The sequence below is a fragment of the Pyxicephalus adspersus genome, chromosome 2 (genome assembly GCF_032062135.1).
Source record: "Pyxicephalus adspersus chromosome 2, UCB_Pads_2.0, whole genome shotgun sequence".
Classification (NCBI taxonomy): Eukaryota; Metazoa; Chordata; class Amphibia; order Anura; family Pyxicephalidae; genus Pyxicephalus; species Pyxicephalus adspersus.
Genome location: NC_092859.1, coordinates 3,422,292 through 3,439,649, shown reverse-complemented (window position 1 = coordinate 3,439,649; position 17,358 = coordinate 3,422,292). Strand labels below are relative to the sequence as shown.

Genomic DNA, 17,358 nt, shown 5'->3' with positions numbered 1-17,358 from the left:
CAGGTGTATAGGAAGTGCTCAGCAGAGCTAGGGGGCTCAGCAGCAGTGGAGAAACGTTGCACAAATGCTTGGCGCTGGGTCTGAGCAAGCTAAATAGCTATTAAGAGGCTATCTTCTGATTGGCTGATGGGAGAGGCAATACTGATTAAATATGGAAGAACATGTATACCTGAGGTCATAACTGTCCACTTGCGTAAGAGAGAGGCGTCTGGACTTTAGCGAGGAGGAGTTACGTGTGCCACTAAGGAGATTTTATAGACCACAGCAGCCATTTAAAACCCATTGGTCCCTTAAAAATTAAACCTTTATTTGTCCTGTCCTATGAGATCTAATACATTTGCTCCAAAGTTTAGGTAAAACGAAAACTCTCAGTATGACAAACTCCAACTGGAATTAGCTTTGAGGAGAGTAGCTTGAGAAACAGGGGTACCTGTGGTACAGAGAATAATCTCTACATCTCCCAGAGATGATCCTAGATTGTTTGTATAGATCTTGTGATTTGGGGTGAAGACATCAGAACAGTTTTACAGATCTACCTTGACCTTTGTGAACCCCAATTGGTGGGTGGGAGTCAGAGGAGCAATCTTGTTATTCAATTCTGGCCATTTGTAGAACTAATAAACAAGCTTTTGTCCAACAAAAACCACGGTAAGGTAGATACTGCCATGATGGACTATTAGTAACAATTCCAAAATTAAAAACAAATAATGTTTGCCAATTGTTAGCTTCCGAAACACACACTAAAAATATGGCTACTGTTGGTCTGCCCTATAACAAGAAGGAGGCTAAGTTACCCATTACTTCAAACTATTGGCTTTTATGACTCAGTTAAGCTATGCCCTTTACTATCAGTTCAACCTGCAAAGTTTTTGGGCCAAAAAACCTTGGGTAGTAGTAAGCCCAAATCATATGTCTAGTATGGATTCTACCTTGCTGGTATTGCACTGCCATAGTTGGTAAACATGTGCCGGTATTTATTCCCCAGAAAAGGTGGTTGTAATAGATGTAATTGTAATTCTATCAGCAAAACATATACTGTGAAAGGTGTTTTCTATCATTCCACACTATAGATACAAATACAAGTTTCTAAAATAAAGTCATGCAATGAGTTATATATTTTCAGATGTCAAACTTCACCTCCTTCATCAACTCAGAGTTCCTGAAAGCAACAAGTCTCTTCTGGCCGCGCCGTTGCTTTTATCCCTTCAGGGAAAGAACCGCACAACCAACTCAACTGCAATAAAAACTCTTGACAGCAATGTAGTTGACGCTGGGTGGTTGGGAGCATCTAACAGTTGTAGTTTTCATCTGCATGGCTTAAACGAGCCTTATGATATGGTGTATTATTTATTGATCAGATCTTGGCAAGATCTTTAATCATTGTTCACCTCTGAATTCATTTGTAATGACCGTAAGGTAACCGAATATATTTGCAATATATGAAACCCCTCAATAATAAATAACATGCACAAACAAACAGGTAAAAAGAATGAAAAATAATATTTACTAATAACAAATGACAGATTACAGAAAATAGCATTTCTAACCAGGGGCAATTTCACCTAAAATCCCCTAGATAGGGTAAGATTTGCCCATTTAGGCTACTAGGATCAACAACTCAGTAGCCACCTAGTATACCAAGTAATTGGGATACTTTTAGGTTTGGGCAGCATTGTGTTACCTTTCTTGTGGTACAGTGTTTTATTCTCAGATCTACCTATTCACATCAGAAAGCCGGGTGACTGTGAGAATAATTTGGTGTATAAAAGCCACCTGATCACAGTCCGGTTACCCTACCCAGGGTACCCAAAGAGGATTTCAATACTATAAACTTGGACAAGATAGTTTTAGGCTTCCCAACACTTCTATTTATTCCTCCTAACACGTTTACCTCTGTCTTCCTCTGATGTAAAGGTTAAATCTTTTAGTGGTAGCATCATTTCCACAAACAGCTATAAAAGGTACACTTTCTCTTCGTTTTGGTTAGATTTCTACTCATTTCCCACCTTATATTAATTCTGGTATTATATATGGGATTATACGCATTTTGCTATTGTATAAATTCTCTTATGGGGACAAGGGCAGCAAGTCCTTCTAAAACATTACTTTCAGCCATATTTTGAATTAGGTGACATTAATTAGATTGATATCACACATATCAAAGGACAGATATCGGATAGTATGACCCTTCTGTTTTTATTCTATATTCCTGTTACCCCAAAAATACATAGAAGCTTGCTTGTTTTCTGGCTTCTAGAAGGAGCTGCCGGAATGGGAGGGTTAGTAAAATAAGTAAACTTTAACAGTGAAGATGATACCACATGTAAAATAGAAGAAGCAGGTGATAGATTCTTTTCTCCATAGGTTTATCCATAAGACAAATGATGAAGTTGTAGAAGACTAGAATAGTAGTCATTAAACATTAAAAACAAGAAAATGGTGACACTGGTGCAGATGCAAACAAACATGACCATGTGGAAAGATGTTACTCTTTGAAGTGGGAGTGATGTGATGGGTCAGGCAACTGGACAGATTCCGCTAGGTGTAAGTAAACCACAGTCCAACTCTCCTGAAGGGTTTACCCCTAACTAACTTTTTCTACCTTAATCTCCCCGATGTATTATTGGGCACCTTTGCTTTTTGTCAGAAGAATGATATTTGCTGACTATAGGTCCAGCAACCCAATGTACATGGCCATGTAGATATTATCAAGAAAACTTGTTATCAGAATGGGGAAGAAAGGCGATTTACGTGACTTTGGCATGTGCCATGGTTGTTTGGTCAGATAGGCTAGTCTGATTATTTCATAGATTGCTGATTTGTTGGGATTTTTACACACAACCAGCTCTAAGGGTTTACAGAGGATGGTCTGAAAAATTGCAGTTCTCTAGGTGAAAATGCTTTGTTGGTGTTAGGGGCAGAAGGTTATAGCCAGATTGGTTTAAGCTGATAGAAAGACAATAGTAACTCACAAAAACTTAGGTATGCAGATGAGCATCTCGGAACATATAACATATTGAACCTTGAAGCAGAAGGCACAATGCTTGTAGCATATCAATTTAAACACAACGTGGCATTTACTACATATGAGTATAATATTGTCATATATTTGTTGACACTTCTGCACTTATCACATAACAACCTTTTGAACTTCTGGTTAAATCTCCCAACACAGGTTTTCATAAACCATCTCAAAACCTATGTTCCTTTCAATTGGATTGGTATCCTGATGCCATGTGTAAATAATTGATTTTTTTTCTGAAGTAGTCCTTTGATGGCCTTTTTCACCTCTTGGTTCCTCAGGCTGTAGATAAGAGGATTCAGCATTGGAGTCACCATTGTGAAGAATGCAGAAGACACTTTCTCCTGTTTTTTGAGGACACTGGAGGTTGGATGAAAGTAAGTGCAGAAAACTGAAACGTAGAAGATGGTAGCACACGTAAGATGAGAGGAACAGGTGCTAAATGCTTTCCTCCTGCCTGCTGCAGACTTTATAACTAAGATGGATGTAATGATGAGGATGTAAGAGATCAGAATGATCATCATTGAACCTAAGCTACAAAAACACACAAAGAAAAGTGTGACAATGGTGCAGGTGCGAGTTTCAGAACAAGAAAGCCGAATCAGTGGATGGATATCACAGTAGAAATGGTCTATGAGGTTGGATTCACAGTAATCAAGACTGAAAAGACTGCTGGTCTGTGCAGCTGATTGTGTAAAGCCAACAAAGAACGAGAGGTCTATGAGGCCAAGACATTTCTTCTTCGTCATTACTGAGATGTAGTGGAGAGGGTGACAGATAGCGACATATCGATCGTAGGCCATATCAGAGAGGACAAAGATCTCGGAACTTACCAGTGCACAGAAGAAGTAGAACTGAAGGCCACAACCAATAAATGTGATTAATTTCCCCTCTGAAAGGAGATCAGACAACATTTTAGGAGTAATGACTGAAGAGTAGAAGAGGTCCACCATAGACAGAAAGCTCAAGAAGAAGTACATCGGAGTGTGGAGACTGGGTACAATATGGGCCATGGCCATCATTCCAACATTTCCAAGTACAGTCACCATGTAAACCAGAAAAAAGAACATGAATAGGAATGGGGTAAGCGGTTCATCCTCAGATAAACCAGAAAACTTGAATATGGTCACTTGGGTCTTGTTCTTGAAGTTCATGGCGTTTTTGCTCTTAAATAAATATTTTCTTTTGCCAACCAGAAATCCAAAGGTCATGCCCTAAAGAGGATATCATTTAGAGAAAGCATAAATCAAAATGGTTAAGGAGCACAATTAATTGATGACGTGTTTCACGGAATAGGGTCTGCTTCATCAGATTAAGTTGCTCATGATATTTATTGAATAAGGTGAAGAAATACCAACTTCAGATGGAATCAAGGTACTCCATGTCATAAAAAACTATCATATGAATGGGATCCACATTGGAAGAGTTGTATAACCTAATATCCCCAGGAGTATGAAAGTGGGTAGGTTATTTACCACTAATGGATGTTACCACCAACGTTCATTGATGTATCTATATTTGCACAAGAATATCCATACGGATCAAAAGGATCACTAATTAGAGAGAATACTCAAACTGTGGAATTCCCAATGTTTGTAGGTAAGATAAGATCATAGACTCATGACAGCATGACAGTTCACAGTCCTTAACCATTTTGATTTATGCTTTCTAAATATTTCATTAGGTGTATATTTCTTTTTTATAAGAATACATTTTTTTTGAATTTTTAGAAAGATCCAAAAGATAAGACCTTACATAGACCTTACATCTCAGAAGATATAAACCTTACAAAGAAAAATAAAGAAAAAGGGTCTAGAAGAAAAAAAGAAAAGAAAGTATGAAAGATAAACAAAAACAAGGAAACTAGAATGGCATATCAAAAGAAAAACAATATTAATACTGTATACAGTTAAATGTCACTAGTATAAACAATATTATCATGTCATTGACATGGTGGAGGAAGAAACTTTTCTCAGTGTTTTGGGTATTATGAAATTTATGATATGCAAAATGACTATATGCTAATGCACGTTCGTAGTAGTAATTTAAATAGATTTTCTGTATAACATCAGACACTAGGTAGATTAGAATGATTCCATACATTAACTATAGATATTTGTGCTGCATTAGGTATATATTTCTATGCATATGTTTTGTAACAAAATGCACTGTACTTGATATTCAGTGGAAACAGTCTGTTCAAACTGGCAAAAGTTTGGTGTTTGTACATTATGATTGTATTTTAAAAAATTGTAACAAAGTGTAATTATAGCAGATTGTTGGTGTAGATAACTGATATATATATATATATATATATATATATAAATAACCCCATATATATTTTTTTCCATAGAACACATTGGAATTTATAAATTCCTAAAACATTTGTTGCAATGCATTTTAAGTCAAGAGAAAAAATGGAATTTATTTTGATTTGCATACATGATTCATGTTAAAAAAATCTATATATTTTTTATTAGACTGCCTAGGTGTCCCCATTCCTCTGTTTTGCCTTCCAACTCCTGGGCCAATTTCCACAGAATCCATTGTATATCCTGCTACATGTCATTTTACACTTCTATGTTGTTGTGTTGTGCAAAATATCTTTGTTTTAAACAAATGTTTGAATGAAGTCCATATGAATGCATTCAACTGCCAATATAGAATTCCTGAAAAAGCAGTGAAATTAGATTTTGAATTACCATAAACCCAAAGTTATGGATTAAAACTATTCCACCTTCAAATACTTTCACCATTAATTGAATCAAAGTTAGCAGGGCGTATGGCCCAGGTCCTTCCAATTTTGGGGGAAATAATTTTGTGAGGTTGGGACTTTTTTTTAATGAATACAGTTTATCATTGTTTCACATATGTCTTGTTCTTTTTTTTACCTAGTTTTGGTTTTGTATTTTTAATTATGTGCTAATAGGATTTTAAAGCCAATATAAAGTTCTGCTATATATGACTTACAATATATGATCACAAAATGTTTTCTTTTTCAGGAACCTTCTGTTATAGTGGACTGTGGAATGATAGGGAAATTATTAAAAAAACTATGATGTATTTAATAAAGAAAAAGCAAAAAACAAAAGAACTTGTAATTGTTTATAATACACAGTGAAAACTAAATGGCATTGAGTGGAGTTTACATGAATCTTTCCCCTCTTACCTGATAGAAATATACCCCCTAGCCACTCTTTTCACTCCTCCAATGACCTACTAATGACTTCCTCACTCATAACCTCATCACACGCACGGCTCCAAGACTTTTCTAGAGCTGCCTTGACTCTCTGGAATGGTCGTCCTCGTCCTTTTCAGCTTGCTCCTACTTTCTGCACATTTAAAAAACTTTTAGAACCATTTGTCTTGCATAATTCTACCTGAAAGAGTCAAATTAACAATTATTGTATGTATGAAAATATTCTTTAATAATGCTGATATTTTCTACCAACAATTTTTCCTTTTAATGTTGACTATTGACATGTCATATAACAAGCACAGCAAATGCTATTTCCACAATTCATTGACTTTACCATTCTACCATCTGGTGTGTCTTTGTCATGATATCTAATATTTAAGTATAATAAAGAAGCATTTCATTTCTTATTTCTTATCTCTGAGATATAATTATGTGACGCTCGGGCCCCATGCACTATTTTATTTCTTTGTATGTAGAGCTGATTTTATAGACAACTCAATTATCTAGGCGAGCAATTCCCACGTGCTCCAGGGACCTTCATAATAATACATCCTTAAAGGTGATTTTTTTTAGCTTGTGAAATAAATAAAAAAGTAAAATATTACCAAATATATTTTAATAATTAAAAATATCTAATTTCAAGACTAAAAATGTAATATATTGCAACTTCTCAGTCCTTAGATATGGTGGTAAGAGTAAATCTACCCTTCTGTGTTGTGGCTTATCTCTGTGTATTAAAGTGTAACTTGTACAAACATCCAATGCATTTGATTAAACTCCATTTTGGGTCAGTCATTAGCTTTTATTATGTATGGCTTTCAGTGGTTCAACATTTACATTATTAACAGATGAAAAAATACAGAAAATAGTAGCCTTGGTTCTGTGCATTTCTCAGCCATTAAATTTCATAGGTCATGATGGACATTTTTTCTAATAAGACCCAATTAACCGGGCAAGGTGTAATTTGTCCATCGATGCTACTAAGATCAACTAATTACCCTTTTGATCTGTTGAAAAATACCATTGGAAGAGTTGTGTTTTATCTGTTTATTGAATGCAACGCGTTGTCAGAAATTAACATCTGTCCTGTTACGTCTGCACACTTGTTACATCTTCTCAAAGAGCCCCCCTAGTTCTTTTTTATGGATAACATAATAATCATTGTCCATGTTGTAGAGATCTGTGAATGGGAATGGTTAGATAGTTTACCAAAAGACAAGGGGATCGTTGACACCACACAGTCCCCACAAATTCTTTGTTTTGTCTGTCCACTACAGAACTTAAAATCCAAATTTATTTCTGGTGCATAGTTAGGTATATTACTTTATTTGCAGCTATGAACTACGAACACTGAGTTGTTGCTATTTTCTTTTCTCCGTAATAGGAAAGACTTCTCTTCGTGGCTTTGGTGCAATAAAAACGAATGGCTTGATATGAGGATTGGATTATTGACCGTACATTACAGCTATACATTAGGTCTGGACATTCAAGTACATATGTGTGATGGATGTCTGATGATTGTCACTGCAAATGATCTGATCTTGAAATGGAGTTTGGCCATGGTGGTTCATCAATCCACCATGATAGATTGGTAAAAGATGTCGGGGGACTGCTGTACACATGTCACATTTTCTCCCTAGAAGAGCACGACTATGGGTGATCGGTATCAAATATCTCTATATAGCTCTAGGCTTACCCTGAGAATATGGACTGTTGGAAGCCATTGTTCATAGTTTGTACCAGCCCAAGTCACTTATTTTAAATTGCTTGTAAATTTGGATACTAACATAGATAGCAGCAGCCAGCCAACTAGACTCATTGGGCCTGATTTATTAAAGATTGATAGACTATCATGGCAAAACCTGGATCATTTATGAAAAGATTTCCCTAAACTCATTTGCTATTAGTTGGTAAATGATTTCAATCCTGGTTTAGATTCAGGTTCTTCAATCACAGTCTATCTTCACCAATTACAAAGAACTTTAGCAAATCAGGTCCATTCCGTTATGTTTATTAATACTTATAAAAAATAATAATAATAATAAAAGACATTGAAAAAAATCATCTAGGTGATCCAATTAGTAAACTGCATAGCTCATACAGTTATGGTCAACTTTGCATAGTTTATGAAAGGTTTTAGTGTCAGGTTTTATGGGTAGAGGGTAAATCTGTGATTCAAGCACAAGATGAATTCAGATTCGGTTTTTAAATCAAATCAGGTAAAGAGACGAACCTCACTCCTTTCCCCAGTGCTTGGGAATATGAAACATTGATGGTGGACCAGATGGAAAGGTCAATATATGATATAGTCCAACCATAATATAGTTGCAGTATTGCTGGTCTGGGTATCTTCACTTTAATCTCAGGTTTACCTATTCACATACCGAGTCATTGTGATTGTGAGAATCATTTGGTGTGTAGAAGATGCCCCATAACAGTCCAGATAACCCACTCAAAGAATACTTCAAAAATAAAAACCTTAAAAGATTAGTTTCAGGCTATCGGTGCTATCGGTGCCAGATCTACCTATTTCTGTCTCACTCAAATTTTCCAGTGGTACCAACATTTCAATGGGTAGCTATCAAAGGTCCAGTTACTTCTCATTTTGTGGGGGGGGTTCTCTCATTTCTTTTATAATATCCAAAGGAAAAAAATTGAAACACTCAACTCCGTTACTGTCTATTACTAGGAATGTTGTTTTGGTCAAATAAAACGACTTTCAGCCATATCTTGACTTTGCTTGGATTGGTATAACAAATATGAATGGACTTAGATCATATATGTTTTCCATGATCCTTCTGCATCAGTTCTAAAATGATCTCATCCTTTGGTACCTCAAAATGTAAATAGATTTAAAATTGGGATCAGACAGAAGATGCTTACTTTCTTGCATGTTATGGATGCTTCTGGTTGGAGTTAGATAAGTGAGGTTAACCGTTGCACAGGATGGTCGGTATGGATGGTAGGTGGATGGTTGGTATGGATGGTAGGTGGTGTAAAAATCAGTCATATCAAACTCCAGAGCCCTCGGTAGCTACATAGTTTAGTGTACCATAGTCTCCTATAAGACTTTACCTATCCCTGCAACAACTAGTAGTTGAAGCAAAAGTAAAAGAAACCCCACAATTCCACAATTCTGACTTTAAATGAACCCCTACTGCAATACAGCAATAAATAGCAAGGGTCTAACTGAGTTTTCCTCCAGACTCAAAATGGGAAAACTATCTTAGAATAAATTTGTTATAAATCATTTGCTATTTGTTGGCAAAAATGTTCAGTCCTGGACCAAATCTATCCTAGGTTTGCTGAATGACCAAGGTTCTCTCATTAAAGTCTATCTGCTCCAGGCTTGGAGAGCTTTAATAAACCAGGCCCAATGTAGAAGCATTTGTTACACTGTGAAACAAGCTATTTCTTTGTTCACATCTGTGCAATGTACAGGTTTTCTTTAACATTTTCAGAAGAATTTATAGTATATTCTATTTAAACATATCATGAATTAGTTGCAATTAAACTGAATGAGTATCACATTGTCCTATAAGGGTTGACTTTGACATTTCTGAACTCGTCAAATGTTACTTTTTTTTTACTTTTGGTGAAGTTAGAAAATATTGAAGCCATTCTATTAGTGCAGCAGGTAGCATTAGCAAAAGGAGCAACCAATGTCTCTCTCAACAGGTAGTTTCTATTAACCATCACTTAACCTAATGTCCTTTCAATTGGATTGGTATCCTGATGCCATATGTGTTAATTGTTTTTTTTCTGAAGCAGTCTTATGCTGGCCTTTTTCACCTCTTGGTTCCTCAGGCTGTAAATAAGAGGATTCAACATTGGAGTCACCATTGTGTAGAATGCCGAAGACACTTTTTCCAAGTCTTCGAGGTTACTGGAGGTTGGATGAAAATAAGTGCAAAAAACAGAAACATAGAAGATGACAACACACGTAAGATGTGAGGAACATGTGCTAAACGCTTTCCTCCTGCCAGCTGCAGAATTTATCCCTAAGATGGATGTAATCATGAGGATGTAAGAAATCAGGATGGTCGTCATTGAAACTAAGCTACACAAACACACAAAGAAAAGGGCGACAATGGTGCAGGTGAGGGTTTCAGAACAAGAAAGTCGAATAAGTGGATAGATGTCGCAGTAGAAATGGTCTATGAGGTTGGATTCACAGTAATCAAGACTGAAAAGACTGCTGGTCTGTGCAGCTGATTGTGAAAAGCCAACAGAAAACGAGAGGATGAGAAGACAAAGACATTTCTTCTTCGTCATTACTGAGATGTAGTGGAGAGGCTGACAGATAGCTACATATCGATCGTAGGCCATGATGGAGAGGACAAAGATCTCGGAACTTACCAGTGCACAGAAGAAGAAAAACTGGAGGGCACAACCAATAAATGTGATTAATTTCCTCTCTGAAAGGAGATCAGACAATGTTTTAGGAGTAGTGACTGAAGAATAGAAGAGGTCCACCATAGACAGAAAGCTCAAGAAGAAGTACATCGGAGTGTGGAGACTGGGTGAGATATGGACCATGGTCATCATACCAATGTTTCCAAATATGCTCACCATGTAGACCAGAAAAAAGAACATGAATAGGAATGGGGTAAGCAGTTCATCCTCAGATAAACCAGAAAACTTGAATATGGTCACTTGAGTCTTGTTCTTGAAGTTCATGGCGTTTTTGCTCCTAAATGGTTAAAATAAATATTTGAGTATGCTGACAATAAATCCAAAAAGTATACCAATTGGTCCCCTAAAATAAATGGTATAATATAATAAGTATTTTTAGTTTAATTTATTTTCTACCTAATTGCATTTTGTAAATGTACACATATTATTAGTGGAATGTTTTAGTGGAATATTTGTAATTATTAAAGTGTGTCAAACCCCCCCCCCCAAAACTTAGATACTCATACCCACACCATTCTCCATTTATGCTGGGCTTAATCCATTTCCACTTGTCCTCTTCAGCTAGAAAGACAGCCTGCCTATTTCCCATATTTCCCATCTTTTCTATTCTTACCTTATCTTCTTTGCCATTTTGACATACCATTGACCATATTGGTCTTTCCAAGAATTTCTTATCCTGCCCTTCTGATCATTGACAGTTCAGCCTATATAACTTTTGTAAGGCCCTGGTCCAGTGCCAGTGATCACTGGATGCCAGTCCTTCAAACTAAGGCCACATTCTTCACTTCTGGTAACTCCCCAAGTTGCATTGTCCAGCACATGGTTTCCCCCAGGACTTCCGTGGGCAAAGGATGGTGTCTGGAGAAGTACTGACAGGGGACCAGGAGTCCACAGATAATGCTGTACAGGAGAATCCAGCAGAGGAAAGTCCAGGAAACAGATCCAGAAATCAGTCCACAAAATTAAGTATCCAAGGGTGGAGACAAAGCATAGTTGGGGTCACAGGCAAAGGTTGGTCCTCCCGGGGCTTTTCAGACAGATAAACATCTCCCCCTCCTGAGGAAAGGCCATCAATCCCCCAATCTAACTCTTAACCTTCACCTTAATAAGCCCCTGCTCAGCCTTGGTAGGCTAGTTGCACCTCTTAAAGGGTAGCAGGGGATGCTGCTATTTCTTTGTTCCCCTTGCTGCTGACACACAGAATAAACTGGATGTAATACTGGGGTGTCGGATAAGAGTCTGCTAATTTTACCCCACTCCTGAGGATGTGCCTCTAGGTTGCTACGCCTGAGGTTTATTAGGCATATTACTTTAAACCCTTGTCTGATGCCCAGAAGTCTGCTTTAAATTTTGCTGAACTTGAGACCAGGGTTTCTACGGAATAGACAGTGGCTGGAAGATTCCAGCTGGAGCTGTGAGAGGGGTTTTACTACAAGCACATACTATTCAAGCTTCTACATAGGGTTGATTATTATCAGGAGAAGAGGATCATCAAACATGACATGCCACTAGTGCCAGAGTCATCTTTTACCTGGGTGTTCAGGGTACTTATTTTCATGGAACTGTTGCAGGACCTGCAGAAGCAGAGACAATGGCATATACAAGTGACCTGAGGGTTTTCTTGGAGGATGTTCTGAATGGTGGGGTGCTAAGGTCAGATGATAGTTGATTAGTAGACAATTCCCTATCCACACAGTTACTAGGGGTGATGGATTCAGGATAGAATGAATGAGAACGAGAGCTTGATTTGGGAAAGTTACAAGGCATCTGCTTTATCATTCTCAATTTCACTCCCAACATGGTGAGGCAAAGAGTTTGTCAAGCATTTACTAACACATGCATTTCCCCATCCAACAATCTGCCAGATTCCCAATCAATTACTCCATTATCCCATTGATCGATTATTATGGCAGACTCAAAATTACGGGGGATGAAGGAATGTTTTGCCTAAAAAAAATGTTAATATTAAACATGGGCAGAACCTACCTTAAACAAAACCCCAGGAGTTGTGGATGTTGGTTTTCCCTGCTGCAAAGGAGAATCATCTATAGGCAATACACATAATGGCTCAAGTAATTCAACAACTGAAATTCCAAGAAGTAATAGGAAACATCAGATTTCAGATCAAAAACCGGTTTTCCTAGGTGGGTTTTAAGGGCCTTACCTAGACACTGAATTCTTCTAAGTACAGGATCACAGTAAATAACCAGATCCTCCACAATAAAAACCGAGCCCTTGAAACGTCCCCTCAACGTCCCCCCTGTGGCTGACAGCTTGCAGCCAACTGCAATGACTCAGAGAAGGAAGTGGGCTAGACTTAGAGGGGCTGAGTGGTCTGGAAGGTGCACTAGGTGAAGAAAAACTTTCCATGCAGATTCCATGAACACTGTGGTCAATCCTTTTGCCCAATTGGATCCAAAACATTTGGCAAAGGGTGACAAAAATATCCTTAATGGCATCAGATAGACTCAAAGCATTCCCCTACAAGTCTGTGACCCTGCTGAAGAAACTTTGACTTAGCGGTTGAAACCAGGATGGGTCTGCATACAGAACTCCCATAGCTTTCTCCATCAAGAATAGGACTCAGTCTCCCTGGGGCAAGTTGAAGGCCCATGTCTAAGAATCCCCTTGGAAAATGGAAATGACCAGACCCATTCTCTGAGATTCAGTGCCAAATGAGAGTGGCTGGCAGAGGAATCTTGGAATTGTGGAGCCTCCACAGCAGGAACAGGATCCTGTCTTTGAAGCTCCTAAGGAGTAAGCTCCCGCTTGGCCTCGGGGGGCCCCTGCACTGGCTAAAGGGAAGCAGAAGATGCTGCTTTTTCCTTGTTCTTGCTGCTGCAAGTGACAATACTGGACAACAGAGTGTAAACAGGGTGTGAAACTGTTATGCCATGGGATTGGGCATTTCATAAAACTTATTCTTCACCTTCATGGCTTTTCTGTATAATACACTTCAATGTATAAATTCCTAAAACATTTTGCTCAATCTTTTTTAGGTGGGGAAGTAAAAGAAGTTTTGGGCTTTATTTTCATGCTGTATACTTGGCCACTTGTATATAACTTACCTGACATTATTTTCCATTATTCTTCTCATTCCTCTTCTTACCTGATTTATTTGGATAGATCTTGCTGACCCCTGCCTTCGGGACCCACTTACAACAACTTTTTTATTTTATAACCTGCTACATGTAAGTTTACAAATATGTGTATGTTGTGTTATGCAAAATATTATCCACCTCTTGGAGAAATAAAACTGTGAAATAAAACTGTGAAATGTGTGGAGCCAAGGTTATGGACTAACCAGGCTATACTGCCTTTAAATATTTTCACCATCAATTGATTCAAAACCAGCATGGCATATCCCAAGTCCTTCCAATTTGGTGAAAATATTTTTGTGAGCAGATTGCAACTTTTATATAGTAAATACAGTTGATCATCGCTATATATATATGTATCTTTTTGTACTGATTGATATATTTATATTTGAGTTTTAATGATTTTATTCTCTAGGATTTCAAACCAAATAAAATTCCTGCCATCTGTGGATCTGTAATACCTAAATGTAGACTCAATAACAACAATCTCATCTAAGCTTTAGCATGTTTTTGTAACATCCCAATTCATGTATAATCTTTTTAAATGAGCAGGGTACATTACAGCAGTCTGTGATAGGAAATAATAAAACAAAAAGTTAAAAAACAACAACAAAAAAACAAACAATGACATCCATTAAAGTTCACATCAGCCATACATGCATGGTAAATAAACCTTTTTCAGAATCATTTTCTTCTGTAATTTTTCCTCCAAGGGTCAAATGAGCATTTTTTGTAAAAAAAAAAAAAAAACAACTTTCCTAATGCTATTATTTTCTACTAACATCATTGTTTTTTTCCTTTGGTAGTATTGTTGGCGATTGATGTGTCATATACAAGCATAGCAAATTATATCTTCATTTTGGCCATTCATTTTACCACCTGGTGTTCCCATTTCCAACAATCTCATATATTCAAATATACTAATGTGCAGAAGCATTTTGATTTTTTGTCTCTTACCTCTGTGATATATAATTGTTTTACGCTCAGGCCCATGCACGATTTTATTTCTGTGTATTTAGAGCTGTTTTTATAGACAACTCAATTATCTCGGTGATCATATCCTACATTCCCCAGGGAGCTTCATAAAAATAAATAGGACCAGTAGGTGATTTATTTTAGATTATGAAAAAAATAAAAAAATATTAGTAAAATATTTCATTTTATTACATAAAGTATATCTAATTCCAAGATCAAAAATAATAATTAGTAATTGCAATATACAGTAAATAGGTAATATTTTGCAAATTAGATATCACAATAAGAGTAAATTTACCCTTCTATGTTGCCATGTTGTGGCCTATTTCTATAATCTGTATTAACCTCCTGGGCGGTTCTTTTCTGTTTGGATTTAAATGCATAAAAGCGGTACATTGTCTTTCATGAAAATTTATTTTACATTGTAGGCCTATAATTCCTGGGCATACCTCACCAAAACATGCCCAATATTTGATAAATTAAATAAATTTAATAATTAAACTTTAAATAAAAAACACAAAAAATCTGTTAAAACAAGGGTGCATAAATAAATAAAAAAATACTGAAACCTGTAATATAACTGTACAGTAGCATACATTATATATATATATATATATATATATATAAAATGATTACTTTGAACTGGACTCAATACAGTTGTTTTGTATTGAATCCAATACAAAATAATTTGAATTTCCCGACACGCTCCTTTGTGTGGCTCAGGGTTAAATTTTATTACAAAAAGCTACACTCGAGTTACCTGGTCCTCACTAACCTGCGGCATCCTCCAACGATTCCAGCCCGGCATCTGCCTCCCGTTGGCGATGCTTGGCATCCCTGTCCCCTGGCCTCGCATAGGCGTGTGAATGTTGGAGACGCAAGGCCGGGGTATGCAGGGCAGGCATGTGACATGTGTGCGTGCTGGCGGCGTGCGTTGTGGGGCAGGAAAATTTAAAATAGGTAGTATCTTAAATGTCAAATGTACCACTTTGATAATTATTAATACTAAATGAACCATACTGCCAGGAAAGTAAATAGGGGTTGCAAATGACAGACGGATATAGACAGTGACACGGGAAGAGGAGAGGACCCTGCCCCGAAGAGCTTACAATCTAAGAGGTATATCTGTGAAAGATATTCATTGGAAGATGTTTGTTATTGTTATTGGCTGACCCTTTCATGACCAGGAGGTGATTAATTCCTAGATTTAGTAGGGTCAAATATTGGATTATGGATAGTTCTGATCGGAGGTAATTCTGACCTTAGACTGGAAATTGGAATTTGAGCAATCTGTCTCCATCTGACATTATTATCATTACTGCATTGACAGGTATAGTAGGCCACTGGACAATGGTGATTGTTATCATATGGTGGCTGAGTCTTACTATACCTGTTATTGGCTGTTATTTTGTTATATCTGTTTGATAAATGCTAAAAGTAAATGTTAATCTTGTCAAAATTTAGATATCTTCTGTGACCTCTGCACACTTCCTTGGACCAGACAATAATCATGACATGCATGCTTCATACTGTCTAGGGGGAATACATTTGGGGGCGTCAGAAATGGAGACGGATCTGGGGGTTCTGGTAGATCATAGACTTAATAACAGCATGCAATGCCAAGCTGCAATATCTAAAGCTAGTAAAGTACTTTCTTGTAATAAAAGAGGAATAGACTGCAGAGAGGGAGACATAATCCTGTACAAAGCATTGGTCACACCACATCTGGAATATGCAGTCCAGTTTTGGGCACCAGTTCACAAAAAGGACATTGTGGGATTGGAGAGAGTGCAGAGAAGGGCAACTAAACTAATAAAAGGAATGGAGGAGCTCAGCTATGAGGAGAGATTAGCTGAACTGAATCTATTCTCCCTTGAGAAGAGACGTATAAGGGGGGATATGATCACCCTGTATAAATATATAAATGGTCCATATAGAGAACTATCTTCCAAACTATTCACAAGAATGTTACAAAGCACAAGGGGGCACTCTTTGTGTCTGAAGAAAAAGAAGTTTAATCTCCGGATAAGGAAGGGATTCTTCACTGTAAGGTCTGTATAAATGTGGAATCGGCTCCCTCAGGAAGTAGTTTCAGCAAGTTCTATAGATTGCTTTAGGAAAAAGCTGGATGATTTCTAGAAACACAGAATATAACTGGGGATTAAGGATTGAAAGTAAAGATCACAGAGACTGTTGATCTAAGGAACATCTGATTGCCCCATGGAATCAGGAAGGAATTTTTTTCCCCTGTTGAAACAAATTGTACCAGGGATTTTTTTTGCCTTCCTCTGGATCAACTATGTCCATAGGGTTTTATATCTGGGATATGTTCATCTCCATAGTGGTTGAACTTGATGGACCTATGTCTTTTTTCAACCTGACTAACGATGTAACTATATATTTTAAAGTTGGAGGGGTTGACTTGCACACTACAGGTCTTACCATCTATGTGTATTTCTTGCAGAACCTCAGGTATATTACCATACTGCAGTTATTAACTATGAACACTAAGCTGCTGCTAATTTCTTTTCTCCGTGATAGGAAGAACTTCTCGTCATGGCTTTGGTGCAATGCAAACGAATGATTTGATATGAGGATTGGATGAAAACCTTACATGACAGCTGATACATTAGGTCTGGACATTCGAG

The 17,358-nt window shown here is 37.2% G+C and overlaps 2 protein-coding genes across 2 annotated transcripts; both read right to left on the bottom strand.

The window, feature by feature from the left end:
• Positions 1–3,198: 3,198 nt before the first annotated feature.
• On the bottom strand, positions 3,199–4,176 carry LOC140322121 (olfactory receptor 5AR1-like). Its single transcript, XM_072398745.1, has one exon. It carries the CDS (start codon positions 4,174–4,176, stop codon positions 3,199–3,201), a length of 978 nt encoding a protein of 325 aa, XP_072254846.1.
• A 5,792-nt stretch (positions 4,177–9,968) lies between these two features.
• Positions 9,969–10,901, bottom strand: LOC140322117 (olfactory receptor 5AR1-like). Its single transcript, XM_072398742.1, has one exon. The coding sequence runs from the start codon at positions 10,899–10,901 to the stop codon at positions 9,969–9,971; it is 933 nt and encodes a 310-aa protein (XP_072254843.1).
• Positions 10,902–17,358: the final 6,457 nt, after the last annotated feature.

What these genes read in the sequence shown, in the direction of transcription:
- LOC140322121 (XM_072398745.1), bottom strand. Translation starts at nt 4,176, where the DNA reads ATGAACTTCAAGAACAAGACCCAAGTGACCATATTCAAGTTTTCTGGT.
- LOC140322117 (XM_072398742.1), bottom strand. Translation starts at nt 10,901, where the DNA reads ATGAACTTCAAGAACAAGACTCAAGTGACCATATTCAAGTTTTCTGGT.